Source organism: Dromiciops gliroides, chromosome 5, assembly GCF_019393635.1.
Source record: "Dromiciops gliroides isolate mDroGli1 chromosome 5, mDroGli1.pri, whole genome shotgun sequence".
Lineage (NCBI taxonomy): Eukaryota > Metazoa > Chordata > Mammalia > Microbiotheria > Microbiotheriidae > Dromiciops > Dromiciops gliroides.
In genome coordinates, this window is record NC_057865.1 from 19,861,533 (window position 1) to 19,874,695 (window position 13,163).

The 13,163-nt window shown below is 49.4% G+C and overlaps 1 protein-coding gene across 5 annotated transcripts in view; it reads left to right on the forward strand.

Moving 5' to 3' along the window:
• The window catches only part of WIPF3 (WAS/WASL interacting protein family member 3), a 68,411-nt gene that overhangs the window by 36,391 nt on the left and 18,857 nt on the right, over window positions 1–13,163 (forward strand). For all 5 annotated transcript variants that reach the window (XM_043968699.1, XM_043968696.1, XM_043968697.1 and 2 more), the window contains exon 3: window positions 12,924–13,056. In XM_043968699.1, the coding sequence (XP_043824634.1) occupies window positions 12,924–13,056 (133 nt within the window). The remainder of the gene's footprint in view (window positions 1–12,923; window positions 13,057–13,163) is intronic.

Genomic DNA, 13,163 nt, shown 5'->3' on the forward strand with positions numbered 1-13,163 from the left:
AGCCCTGCCCCCAAGCTCTTTCCTGGACATTGGAAGGGCCTCCTAGGCCTCCCAGTCCTCCCAAGTCTCCTAGCCTCTTCAGTCTCTCCTTCTGAGATCTCTCCCATGCTCAGCTCCAGTGGCAGCAGTGACTTCCCATCCCCTGCCGGCCCCAGGCCCAAACTCCTCAGCCTGCCCTTCACTGTCTCCAGGGAACCAAGCTAGTGCCAGGAAGGCCTGGCGGACCCAGAGCCAGGAGGACCTGAATTCAGATCTTACCTCTGGCATTGGCAACCTGGGGGCAGTGGGCCCTTCAATCACTTAGCCTCTCTGAGTCTCAGTTTCCTTATCTGCAAAATGGAGATAATGATAATAGCTGATAACCAGCATTCACGTAGGGCTTTAAAAGGGGCCCCTATCACATACATTATAATATATTAATACGCATTTGTTGTTATTGCTCAGTCACTTTCAGTCATCGCCGACTCTTCATGGCCCCATCTGAGGTTTTCTTGGCAAAGATCCTGGAGCGGTTTGCCATTTCCCTCTCCAGTTCATTTTTAACAGATGAGGAAACTAAGGCAAAGAGGGTGAAGTGACTTGCCCAGGGTCTCACAGCTACTAAATGACTGAGATGAGATTTAACTCAGGAAGCTGAGTCTTTCTGACTCCAGGCCCATTGCTCTGTCCATGTGCCTCACAGCTGCCCCTTAATATATATCACATGTTTAATATAATTGACATCATATTGTCTATTATAATAAAGTTTTATATTACTAATATAACATTCTGAGATGTATTAATAATGTATGTTATATTACACATGTGTGTGATGTATTAGAATATGTTACATAATTATAACATAATATAGTATCTCATTGGATCCTTTTAACGACCCAATAAGGTAGGTACTATTTTTTTTTTTGTGGGGCAATGGGGGTTAAGTGACTTGCCCAGGGTCACACAGCTAGTAAGTGTCAAGTGTCTGAGGCCGGATTTGAACTCAGGTACTCTCGAATCCAGGGCCGGTGCTCTGTCAACTGCGCCCCCTAGCTGCCCCCTGGTAGGTACTATTATTATCCCCATTTCACAGCTGAGAAAATTGAAGATCAGCAAGGTTAAGCAATTCGCCTAGGGGGATACAATTAGCAAGTGTCTGTGGCAGGACTTGAACTCAGGTCTTCCTAAGTCCAGCGGTCTATCTTACCATGACACCTTGTATTTGTTCATTTTAATTATCATTATTAATTATTACATTATGGTCCTTATTTCACAGATTAGGAAACTGAGGCTCAGAGTCGAAGTGACAGTAGTGGTAGTGTTATCATCCCCATTTGGTAGATGAGAAAACTGAGGCTTGGAGAAGTTGATCACTTGCCCAAGCTCAGGCAAGTGGAGCTGGCAGTAAGCAAATGAGGAGAAAGAGCGTGTGGAAGGGTGAGAGAGTGGGAGGCCATGAAGACAGGCCTGGTGACCGCTTCTCAGGATCTGATGTTGGACCAGCAGAATGTAGTTGCTAGTTTCTTTCTGACATGTGTCATATCGTGTCACTCTACCTGGGGCTGGGGAGAGGAATGGCCAGAGATCTGGGACCAGCACACTGTGGGGTCAAGCCTGTCAGAGGTGTTGGGGGTCAGAGACCCGGCAGTCAAGGCTCTGGCTTGGCAGGTCACTCAGAGGTCACTTCTGACCTGAATTTGTGATCCCGTAATCCCAAACTCCCTGTGGTTAGCTCATCACAGGGACCTTGGGATTATGGGTTAAAACCAAGAGTCAGAGAGGTCTCAGAGTGTGCAGGGACAGGGCAGACACAGCGCTAGAATGCAGGAGGTCAGATGGGATGAGCCATTATCACCAGCCCTGCTAACAGCTGGTGCACTGACCGGGCAACCAGTCTTGTCTCCCTCAAACAGTTCTGTTTATAGAGGATCCCACAGATACCCACACTTGTAATGCTTAGGGTTTGTAGGGCAGCTTGTCCTTCTCTCCAAGAAGACCATGACATCAGGAAGGTGATGTCATGACCGGCAGATGTATTAAAGTGAGGAGGGGGGCGATGTCACAAATTTCACTTGCATGATCAAATTTGATTAGAACCCAATTTGATCATTAAAACGAGTCCAGAAGGAGCCAGCCCCGAGCAAGGCAAGGATGCTTTATGTTTGGGGAGGGGGAGAGACACATTTAAGCAATGACTGCAGAGGCTCTTAAGCCAGGGTCTGCCAACTTTACAAAGTGATAACTCTTTTAATGTAATTCATTTGCTTCATAGTCCTTTGTATTTTACTTTATTCATTTAAGAACATTATTATGAGAAGGGGCCCATGAGAGTCCATGACACCAAAGAGATGAAGACCACCTACACTCGAGGGCAAGAGGGATGGTGTTGCCTGTGGCACACCCTGAGAAGGGCCCTGGTGGAGGCTGGAGTCGAGGGGTGTGTTTTCACATCGCTGACTCCAGTTAGTTAAGTTGTTACTGAAGAAAGTATGTGAAACATTTCAAAGGAGGCTTGTTTTCTCAGCTGCTGTTCAGTCCTGACATATTTTAAGCGGTAGGAACGTTGTGGCCCTCTCTGGGGCCGGCTGAAGGACCTCTTGCCCTTTGAAAGGATGCTCGGTCTATCTGTGGCCTGCAGGTTCTGGAGGTCACGCCACCATCGGACAGCTAAGGCTGTGGGCTCCCCAGCCCTGAGTCTAGGAGAGGGAAATGTTAACCTGTCCTGGTGGCATTTCTGGCCAGACCAAGTGGGGCGTTGAAAGTTCACATCCGTGGTTAGCATTCCTTGCTTGGAGCAGGCCTCTTGGAAATACTGACACGGAGGTTCATGGTCATCGGGAGGCCTGGCGAGTGAAGCAGCACTCCGGGACAATGAGAGGCCCAGGGTGAGGGGCTGGACCTGTGATATCTTTGGCACAGGGAGTTCCCAGAATAGGAAAGCACCTCTCCCAAGGCAGACTTTGGAGTCTTAGCTGCTTGGAACTCAGAGAGGGTGACTTGCCCAAGGTCACCCAGCCTGTCTAACCCTGTGTGTGTGTGTGTGGGGGGGGTGCTTTTCACAAATCTGTCTCTGATTTCTCCAGGGACTAGGGTTGTTCTAACCCTATTGTCCTACATGGGCCTGAATCCTGGGGTTGGGGATCAAAAGGAGCATTAGACGCCAATTTAGGGCTATGTTATTGTTTTCTTGGAGAGTAAGACACCGTCCTGCTGAAGAGCTGGTCTTGTAAAAGCCTTGGGGCCCATTGTAGTGACCTCCTCCTCCTCCTTCTTGGCTACTGTTCTGGTCCCTAAAACTGGAGAACAAAGCCCACCTAGCCGGGGCAACTGCAGCTGGCTGTGCTCAGGGCTGCATTGGGCCGAACCTCTCCCCGCTCCCCGCTCCCCGCCCCAGCCTTCTCCCAGAGCAGGCCTCTTAGAGCAGGAGAACTCTCCCTTGAGACTGGCCTCTGCCCAGCCCCACCGAGTGATTGCCCCCTAGCATCCCGTTATTGAACGCCATCCCCGGAAAGACGTGGGCACGTTTGCTGCTTGCTGAGTTTCTGGCTGAATGCTCTCTTGGGGTGGTGAGGTGAGGAGGGAGAGATGGAAGAAGGTGGGGGCCTCCTGCTTTGGGTTTTTCCAAAGAAAGTCCCCCGGGCTTATGCAGACGGCACCGTGAGAGGGGGAGGCCGAACCCCAAGGGCTCTTTCTGAGAAGGGAAGCTTCTGGCTCCTGGGGTGTTCTAGGTCATTAAACCTGAGATGAGGGGTGATGATGATGGAAATGAGCTCAGTGGGCTCTTGCCATGAGTCTACTGAATTGTTTCCCCCTCTTTTTGGTCAACTTCTGGAAGAGAAAGGGGACGATCATGATGGTGGGCTTGGATGGGGGCAGCAGATTCTTCCTCTGGCTTCTCCCCCGGGCACCCCAGAAGCCAGGTCTCCCGAGGGCTGTTTTCTTGGACAGTGACACTGAAGGACAGTAGACTGTTCCATGCCGCTGCCTGATGGCAGGGAGGGCTTCTGGACAGCTTTTGTCTGGTTTCTATCTAAAAGTGGGGGAGGGGGCAGCTAGGTGGCACAGTGGATAAAACACCGGCCCTGGATTCAGGAGGACCTGAGTTCAAATTTGGCCTCAGACACTTGACACTTACTAGCTGTGTGTCCCTGGGCAAGTCACTTAACCCTCATTGTCCCCCCAAAAAACAAACAAAAATAAATAAATATAAGTGGTGGGAAAGGTTGGCATTGAGAAGGAAATCCCTCAGAGGGAAGGAGCAGGGCGTGTGTAAAGTGGAACAAAAGGAACTTTGGGGCATGCTGGGGAGGGGAAGGAAAGGAGGGACAGAGCGAGTCCAGGAAGTTTTAACCCTTTGGTGGAACTTGTTTGACAGTTTGAAAGTTGAAAGTTAAGAACAAGCTGTCGCAAGTTCAAGTTCATTTGCAGGTGTTTGGGTCAGGACACTGTGGGCAGGGTTGGACAGAAAGCATAGCAGATCTTACAGAAGAGGAGAAGAAAGAGCGCTGGCTTTGGAATCCAGAGGACCTACGTACAACGCCAGTGTCTGACATTTACAGCCTCCATCATCTTGGGCCAGTCGCTCAATCTCTCAGTGCCTCAGTTTCCTCATGAGTCAGCAAGGCAGCAATGACGCACCTAAGTGAAAAGACATCTGCTGTCCTTGGCCCCCACGGGGTGCATGGCAGGAATGTGCTTCCACATTCTGATGGGCACAAATCCACACCTATTGCGCCCTGGCTTTGTACCGGGATGGCGGTAAGCCTCAAAAGAGGTAATGCCTTGAAGCTCTTTGCAAACCAGTCTTGCAAACCCTGTCTCATTTGTCCTAAGAGACCTACTGTTATTTCCTTTTTTTTTTTTTTTAGTGAGGCAATTGGGGTTAAGTGACTTGCCCAGGGTCACACAGCTAGTAAGTGTTAAGTGTCTGAGGTCGGATTTGAACTCAGGTCCTCCTGACTCCAGGGCCAGTGCTCTATCCACTGCGCCATCTAGCTGCCCCCCCTCCCCCCATTATTTCCATTTTGCAGATGAGGAGAGAGGATACTGCTATGTAGGATGTGGCTGACCAATTGCTGTACAAGTAATTGTCTGAGGTAGGATTAGAACCCAAGTCTCGCCAACTCCAAGGCCAGCAAGCATCATTTCCGTTAAACACCACTGGTTCTCCTCCCATTGTTTTAGCAGAGTTGTGAGATACTTAAATCTGCTCCTGGTGCCCAAATTTTCTCTTTGTATAGGTGGGCTTTTTCAGGGTCATCCTAGAGCGTGGTGCATCTTACAAGCATGTGGGTATATATGTATATGCATATGCACATAGCTAGGTGGCCCAGTGGATAGAGCACTGGCCCTGGAGTCAAGAGGACCCGAGTTCAAATCTCACCTCAGACACTTACTAGCTGTGTGACCCTGGGAAAGTCACTTAACCCCAATTGCCTTAAACATCCAGGGCCATCTCCAGTCATCCTGATGCACACTGGACCCACATGGCTCTGGAGGAGAGAGCGAGGTCGCTGACCTTGCACAGGCCTTCCTCACTTAAATCCAGTTCAGTGCAAGCCATGATATCACCTTGATATCATGGTCCTCTTGTAGAACAAAGGACAAACAACAACAACAACAACAATGCATATACAGGGTGGGCACAAAGGGGTCTGATGTTTTAATAACTTTTTGAAAATTATTTTTTATTTATTTCCTCTATATATTTCCTCTATATACTATATATGATTCTGTGGTGTGTAAATTAGAAACAAAACAAACCCCCAAAGGAGTTATTAAATATTGAAACCCCTTTGTGACTTTGTGACTTGTGGCTCACCCCGTATATGTGTATATGTGATAGATACATGGCTGGCTGACTGGCTAGATGTCAGAATTCGGTCTTCTCCTGTTTCCAGAAATGAGAAATCATTTAATTCCCGGAGGGGTTAACCTAGAACCTTTTGTGCCAGGCACTAGGGAGACAGAGATGCCCAGGGAGACTGGTCCTGCCCTCAAGGGGCTTGTGTTCCCTGGGGATGGGGGAGGATATATAACTTACCTGGATAAGTGTAGACAGTGGAGCGAGCCCTAATAAATAGGGAGGGTAAGAAAGGCTTCTGGTAAGGAGGCATCCCTGGAACAAAGCCAGAGTGGAAGTATGGAGGGAATGGATTCCAGGTATGGAGACTTTTTATACAGAGTTATAGAGGCGGCAGATAACCTGCCTTTCGTTACTCTCCCCCCCCCCCCCATGGCATCACATATCTTATACGTCCTATGTTCCTCACAGTCCCCAGCTCCTAATTCTCAGGGTAGTTAGTTACCCAGGCCAGGCTCCAGTCCCTCAGCGTTCGATTCAAGGTGGGTTTAGCCTGCCTTTCCTCAGAGGGAAGAGTTTGGGGCCAAGGTTCCCCAGGGACCAGACCCTGTTGCTCTGAGATAAGCCTGGTAATAAAATGATAGCCTTGGGAGAGCCAGTAAACCTTATACACCTCAAGTAGGGCCTGGCCCTTGCCTGGTGTACTTTGGCACACGGTGTGTAAGGGGAGATGGGGAAGAGCAGCCCAGTGTTAGGGGATAGGGCGCAGCAAGGGGAGCTCTCAGGGCCTCCTCTGGCTCAGCTCACTCATCTCCCCTCAGATCTTATGCGTAAGCCTGGACAGATCACTTCCTTCTTCTCCCCTCAGCTCCTCAGTCATTTCAGCAATCCCTTATTAAGTTCCTACTGTGGGCTAAATGTGGGGAACACAAAGACAAAAGTGAAGAAAGGCCCTGCCCTCGGGGAGCTTATCTTCTATTAAGCAAATGCAAAGTACATGTGAGAGCCCATCACATATAGTGCCAGCCCTGTTCCGGTGCCCTTGCACCCAGTTGGTCCCCAAAATGGCAGATTTTCTTTTGACCTAGGTGTGGGGTTGCTACCTTGCTGAATCATTTTTATAAAATTCTTCATTCCTTAAAAAAAATCGTATAAAAAAGGGGCAGCTAGGTGGCACAGTGGATAGAGCACCGGCCCTGGAGTCAGGAGTACCTGAGTTCAAATCCGGCCCCAGACACTTAACACTTACTAGCTGTGTGACCCTGGGCAAGTCACTTAACCCCAATTGCCTCACTAAAAAAAAAATCATAAAATTCTTCATTCAGGAATACTATAAAGTGCCCTCCACCTGGGGGTGGCACACCTGGCATTCCACCTTGCACGGTCATGCCCCCTGGTGGTGGTAGTTTTAACGAAAACAAAACCAGGCACAATCGTGCCAAGGGTGAGGTTTGTCTCCTCTGAGGGTGCCTGTACTTAGAGCTGGAGGGCCCCTGAGAGATCATCTCCTTTAGAATCTGGGAGCATCCTCTTCTTGATGTCCAGAGAGCGCTATTCTGACGATCTCAAAGGAATTTCAGAGCCATGAATAGAGGACCCTAGGCTTGAGAGCATAAAGGGGCCTCAGAAATCATCTAGTCTGGCCCCTTCCTTTTACAATCAAGGAAACTGAGGCCTGGAAAATGGCAGGCCTTTCGACAGCCCTTCTCTGCCATCCAGCCTCATTGAGAAGAGCAGGGTACCACCTCAGTGACTGGGGATGTCCTTTGATCCATCCCCAAATGGGAGCTCTGCCTCCACAGGGGGTGGATCTTGCCTCCTCTTGGGTCTTTATGCAGGCCATCACTGTTGTCCTTCATCGACCTTCCAAAGCAGCCCAGGTTTGCCTTGGGGGGAGGGGGTCTTCTCAGTAAAATCACATCAGCCTGTGACCTGCTAAATGTCAGCGGAGGGGGGGGGGCCGGGGTTGGCCAAGTAGGAAGGGCACTCCCTGGAGCTCAGTGGGCCCTGTGTATTAAGGTGGCATGGTCATTCCCATCACTGGTGCTACCCATGACAGGGAGCAACACTGGAGGTATGAGTTGGTGTGTGAGAGCAAGATGGTAGATGAATTGGTGCCATTGGTGGGATTCTTTGTTCCTTATAGCCAGGGGCAGATTTGAACCCAGGTCTTCTGAGGCCGGAGCTAGTGCCCTTCCTACAGACCACACTGCATCCCATGACTCATTTTGAGGTGGGGAGAACAAGAGACAGATGGGCAGGTCTGAGGTGAACAGAGAGCAAAGGTCATTTCTGATACCTCCTTTTGAGACTGTGCGTGAGAGGCTTGAGGAGGAATGAGAACTATTTTTAACTACAGGTTCACCCATTAACTGTGAAAACCCCCAAGTACCCAGACATCAGTAAGCAAATATTTACCATGGGTCTATCCATGCCAGGCACCACCTTGGCTAAGAAGGCATGGATTCCTGCTCCCAGATAAGACAAAGGCACATGAAAACAGCGGAACCCACCCCTATGAGGCAGTACCTAATTTAGGCCATGGGCATGGTGTAGTGTGGAAGAGCGTTTGGGTCAGGAAGCTATGGGTTCAAATTTCCCCTCTGATACTTGCCAACTGTATGACTCTGGGCAAGTCACTTAACCCTTCCCTGCCCCCAGGGCAATCTATAAATCTCAGAGCAGGTTTTATCTGGATGGTAGCAGTCCCTTCAACATAAACTACTGGTTAAACCAAAAAAATCAAGGTGAAAAGACAGTCATAAGCAGAGAGCCAAGAGGCAAAACATCCTTCTCCTGCCCTCAGTCATTCTTCCAGTGGGGTACAGGCTCCATTTCAGCAACCCTGGTTTCCCTTCCCCTTCATTTTCATAAAATAACCAGCATTACCTTGAAGACTTTTTTTTTTTTTTTAGTGAGGCAATTGGGGTTAAGTGACTTGCCCAGGGTCACACAGCTAGTAAGTGTTAAGTGTCTGAGGTCGGATTTGAACTCAGGTAATCCTGACTCCAGGGCCAGTGCTCTATCCACTGTGCCACCTAGCTGCCCCGAAGACATTTTTAAGGTCATTAAAGGCAATGAGAGCAGTGATTTGTTATGATTTGGGGGCAGCCATATAGTTACATTTTGGTCCTCAGCCGTCTGTCAAGAGCAGAATGTCCTTTATATGGGGGGGGGGAAGGTTAGGGGGCAAGGTTCAGCCTCCTCGGGGGCTGCCCCCAGCACCATTGGTTTGCAAACGTAGGAGGTGAAGTTTTGGGGACTGGAAATGAGAATCAGACTTGTGACTCCTGGGCTACCCCTGCCCCTCCTGGGGCCCCAGATTCCTGCGGCTTTATTCGCCCTGCCCCTCACCTGCTTCTGACCTGTCCTCACTGACAAGGTTAGAGGATTTCCGGCAGAAGTCAAACGACTCGCCTAAGGTGACATATATATATTAAGTGCCAGAGCTGGGATTTGAACCCAGGTCCTTTTGACTACAAAGCCAGCCCTCTTTCCTTGTACTATCTCCCTCAAATTTGCATCCTTTCTAATTTGCACAACCTGGCAGGGTTGCTTTTACATGTCAGTAGCCCCAGCCGGACAGCAGGCGTTCCCTCAGCCTGCAGGTGTATAAACAAAAGACAGTTTTAGACATTGGAGATGCTAGAAAAGCAGCTGGCCACCCACTAGGAGGGGCAGGCAAGGGAGGAACTGGATGTTGAGACCCTCAGTTTGGGGTCCTCCAGGGGCTCCGAACAGAGTTCCCAGCAGTGAACACGGATAACGGATGACCACACAGGTGCAAAGTTACCCAAAGTAAGTTAGAGATGGAAAGAATGTTGACAACCAGAGGGTTTCAGGCTGTGCTTTGTAGGAAGCTGAGAATTCTTTTGAGTGAAGGGAGGGGATGTTTTCCAGGCCAGGAGGACCCCTGGGCAAAGCCAGGCATTCTTAGCTTTGTTTATTTGAAATTCATGGATTCTCGTCTTAATTGGATATTTGAAATTCCCAAAATAAACCATCAAGATTTCAGGTCTCCATACAGCACAAAACATCCATGGTGTTAGAGGAGTCGGGGTACTCTGCTGAGCTTGATGGGGATGGCAAGGACAAAAATGCCAGCTTTCTCTTCCTTCCCTCTTCACCCAACACTAGCTCTCTGTGGTCCCTTTAAACACCACCCAAAGCTCCAGGCTGAATGTTGGCTCCATCAGCTCACTCCTAGTGAACAAGTCTCCAAATATGAAACACCCAGACAGTAAATGTCTGATCCAGAGTTTGGAGTTGGCAGGGGTCAGCTGAGGTCAAGTGTAGACAGGGCACTGGAGAATGGCCTGAAGCCATGGGGAAAGGGCTGGATTGGAAGATTGCTGTGGTTGTTTATCATGTCTGACTCTCCATGACCCCATTTGGGGTTTTCTTGGCAAAAATACCCCAGTAGTTTGTCATTTCCTTCTCTAGCTCATTTTTACAGATAAGGAAACTGAGGCAAACAAGGTGAAGTGACTTGCCCAGGGTCACACAGCTAGTAAGTGTCTGGGGACAGATTTGAATTTGGGAAGGTGATTCTTCTGTGCACTTTGGCGTCCCCAAGCTGTCCTGGGGTCTGAGAACAAGAGTTCAAATTCTGGCTCTGTCCCACTAACCCGAGTGATCTTAAGTAAATCATTTCTCCAGTGTTAGCCTTAGTTTACTCTCCTGTAAAGGCTAGTTGATCTCTAAAGTCCATTCTAGCTCTGATTCTATCGGGGGCAGCACAATATAGCAGCAGGGGCGTTAGATTTGGAATCAGAAGGCCCAGGTTCAAATCCTAGCTTTAAGTGACCTTGTAAACCTCAGTGAACTTCTCTCTGGGTCTCTGTTGCCTCATCTGTAAAATGGACGAGTTGGAGTAGATAACCCTTCCAGCTCGGCATGATGCTATGATGATCATGTGGAAGTCCAGTCCCTTGTAAGTGGCTGGCACTTCAGAGTTCAGAGTCAGGCTGCACGGGCTTTTTGAAGAACCCAGCTTCCCCTGACTCCTACTCTTCCCTCATCCCCTCCCCTGCCAAAAAAAGGAAAAGAAACCTGTTTAGTTAAAGTTTTAACTCAACAGTGTGTTTCAAAGGGCTCTCAACACCCAGTCTGCCAAAGATCTGACTCCCCACCCCGACCCCCAAAACTTTTTCCAAACCACTGAGAGGTGTCAGGGCAAAGCAGTCGTGGCATTGGCTGGGAGTGGGCACCCACTGCCCAGAGATGCTGACACAAAGGCTGCATTTAGTTCACGCTTTCTATTTTTATTTCTTTTTGGCCTTCTCTAAGATTTCAGGCCTTGTGCCCGTGGCCCTGGGCTCGCACATATTGCTTTACTCCCCCACACCAGCCAAAGGGCCTGGGAGATGCCGTTCTGAGCCTGCAGCAGGCAGAAGTCCAGGGCATTCATTATGGAAACCAGCAAAGAGATGGACAGTCCTAATCACAGTAACAACAAAAAGAACAGTTGTGGTCTCTGTGCATTTGTCTCTATGTGCATTTTTCCACAGAGTTAATGTAAATACAAAAGGAAAAGTGGTACTAAGTTCTCTTTGGGCCATAGTCATAGAATTGAGAATGTGGTTGGAGGCAGCATGCAGTGACAGAGAGAGGCAGGAAGACCTGAGTTCAAATCCAGCCTCAGACACTTACTACTGTGTGACCATGGGCAAGTCACTTCACTCTGTCTCAGTTTCCTGGTCTGTAACATGGTGATAATACCTGTAGTAGCTAACCTCACAGGGTTGTTGTGAAGCTCAAATGAGATCCTGTACTTAAGGTGCATTACAAACCTTAAAGCATTATTTATTTAAAGGTCAGTTGTAATTATAAGAGTTCTCCCTTTACTGTGGTCTTTAAGTTAGAAGAGCTCACAGAGGTCATAAGCCTTAGGCCATTCTGAAACATGAATTCCATCTGCAGCATCTATTTTGAGTGGTCATTCAGGATGCCTGAGTGGGATGGAGACAGAGAAAGGAGAGAGAGAGACAGGGAGGGAAGAAGGGGGAGGGCAGGGGGAGAGACAGAAAGGAGAGAAAGCAAGGAGGGGAGGGGGAAGGGGAGGGAGGGAGGGAGAGAGGGAGAGAGAGAGAGAGAGAGAGAGAGAGAGAGAGAGAGAGAGAGAGAGAGAGAGAGAGAGAGAGAGAGAGAGAGATAGAGATACTGAGCATTCCCCATGAGCCAGCACCAGGACACAAATATTAAGACAGTCCCTGCCCCCAAAAGTTTATATTCTAATGAGAAAAATCAACAAGTATCCACCTAGCATGGTATAGACACAGCTGAATAGTGTGAACACAGTGTGGAAGCCTGGTTGAGGCAAGATAAGGCCTGGAGTCCCAAGGTCAGAATCCAAGGTTCCCGAGGAGGGGAGATAGGGATAATGCCAGAAATCAGGCAGCGTGGCAGGAGGTGGTGACAAAGGATGTTTAACTTGTAATGAAGTAGATAGAGGATTGGAAAGTGCAGGGATCCTGCCTAGGGAAGAGGGAAGAGTAGGAGTCAGAGGAGGGGGAGGGAACAGCAGCAGACTGGGCCTGGAGCGCTGCCCCCATGCCCTGAGCCTCCCTCCACAGAGGGAGAATCAAGGATAAGTGAGCTGTCCAGGGTCATACAGATAGCAAGAGGATGAGAGAGGACCTGACTCATCTCTTAGCTTCTTTCCTTGGAATCAGGAAGAACTGGATTGGAATCTTCCTCTAAAATTTACTAGCAGTGAGACCCTGGGCAAGTCACTTTTAACCAGTCTGAGCCTCAGTTTCCTCATCTGTAGAACAGAGAGCCTCTTCTTCCTCTGGTTGTAATGAGGAACTAATGCTAAAAGGTATATAACGCTCTCTGCAAACCTTCAGATGCTGTGTAAGTGTCTGTGGTTCTTATTGATCTCTCTCTGCAGGAGCCCTGCAGGGTGGGCCAAGCTGTTTCAAAGGGGATGGGCCTGTGGGGCCTCAAGCTTTTCCCTGGCTCCCCCTTCTGTTGCCCAGTCCCACGACGCACCCCTCCTCCCATTGCCCCCCTGACTTTTCAGCCTGGCTGCCAACACTCTGGTCTTCAACAACCAGGAGGCTCTCTAATGGGCAGAGACATTTCTTTGTGGTCAGCAGCCAGAGGCAGTGACACGGCTTCTCCTTCTCTTACACAGCCAAGCACTGAGGCCCCCAGACTGAAGAAGGATGTGACCCAAGGTCGCAGTGCGCTGCTGGCGGACATTCAGCAGGGGACTCGATTAAGGAAAGTCACTCAGATCAATGACCGGAGCGCCCCGCAGATCGAAAGTAAGTGTGCTCCAGGATCCACCAGCACGACCCCTTCTCAGGAATGAAGAGAAGGCAGCCGTGGGTCACCTGGAACATGTGTCAGACCCCCCGGGTTTGCTTCAAGC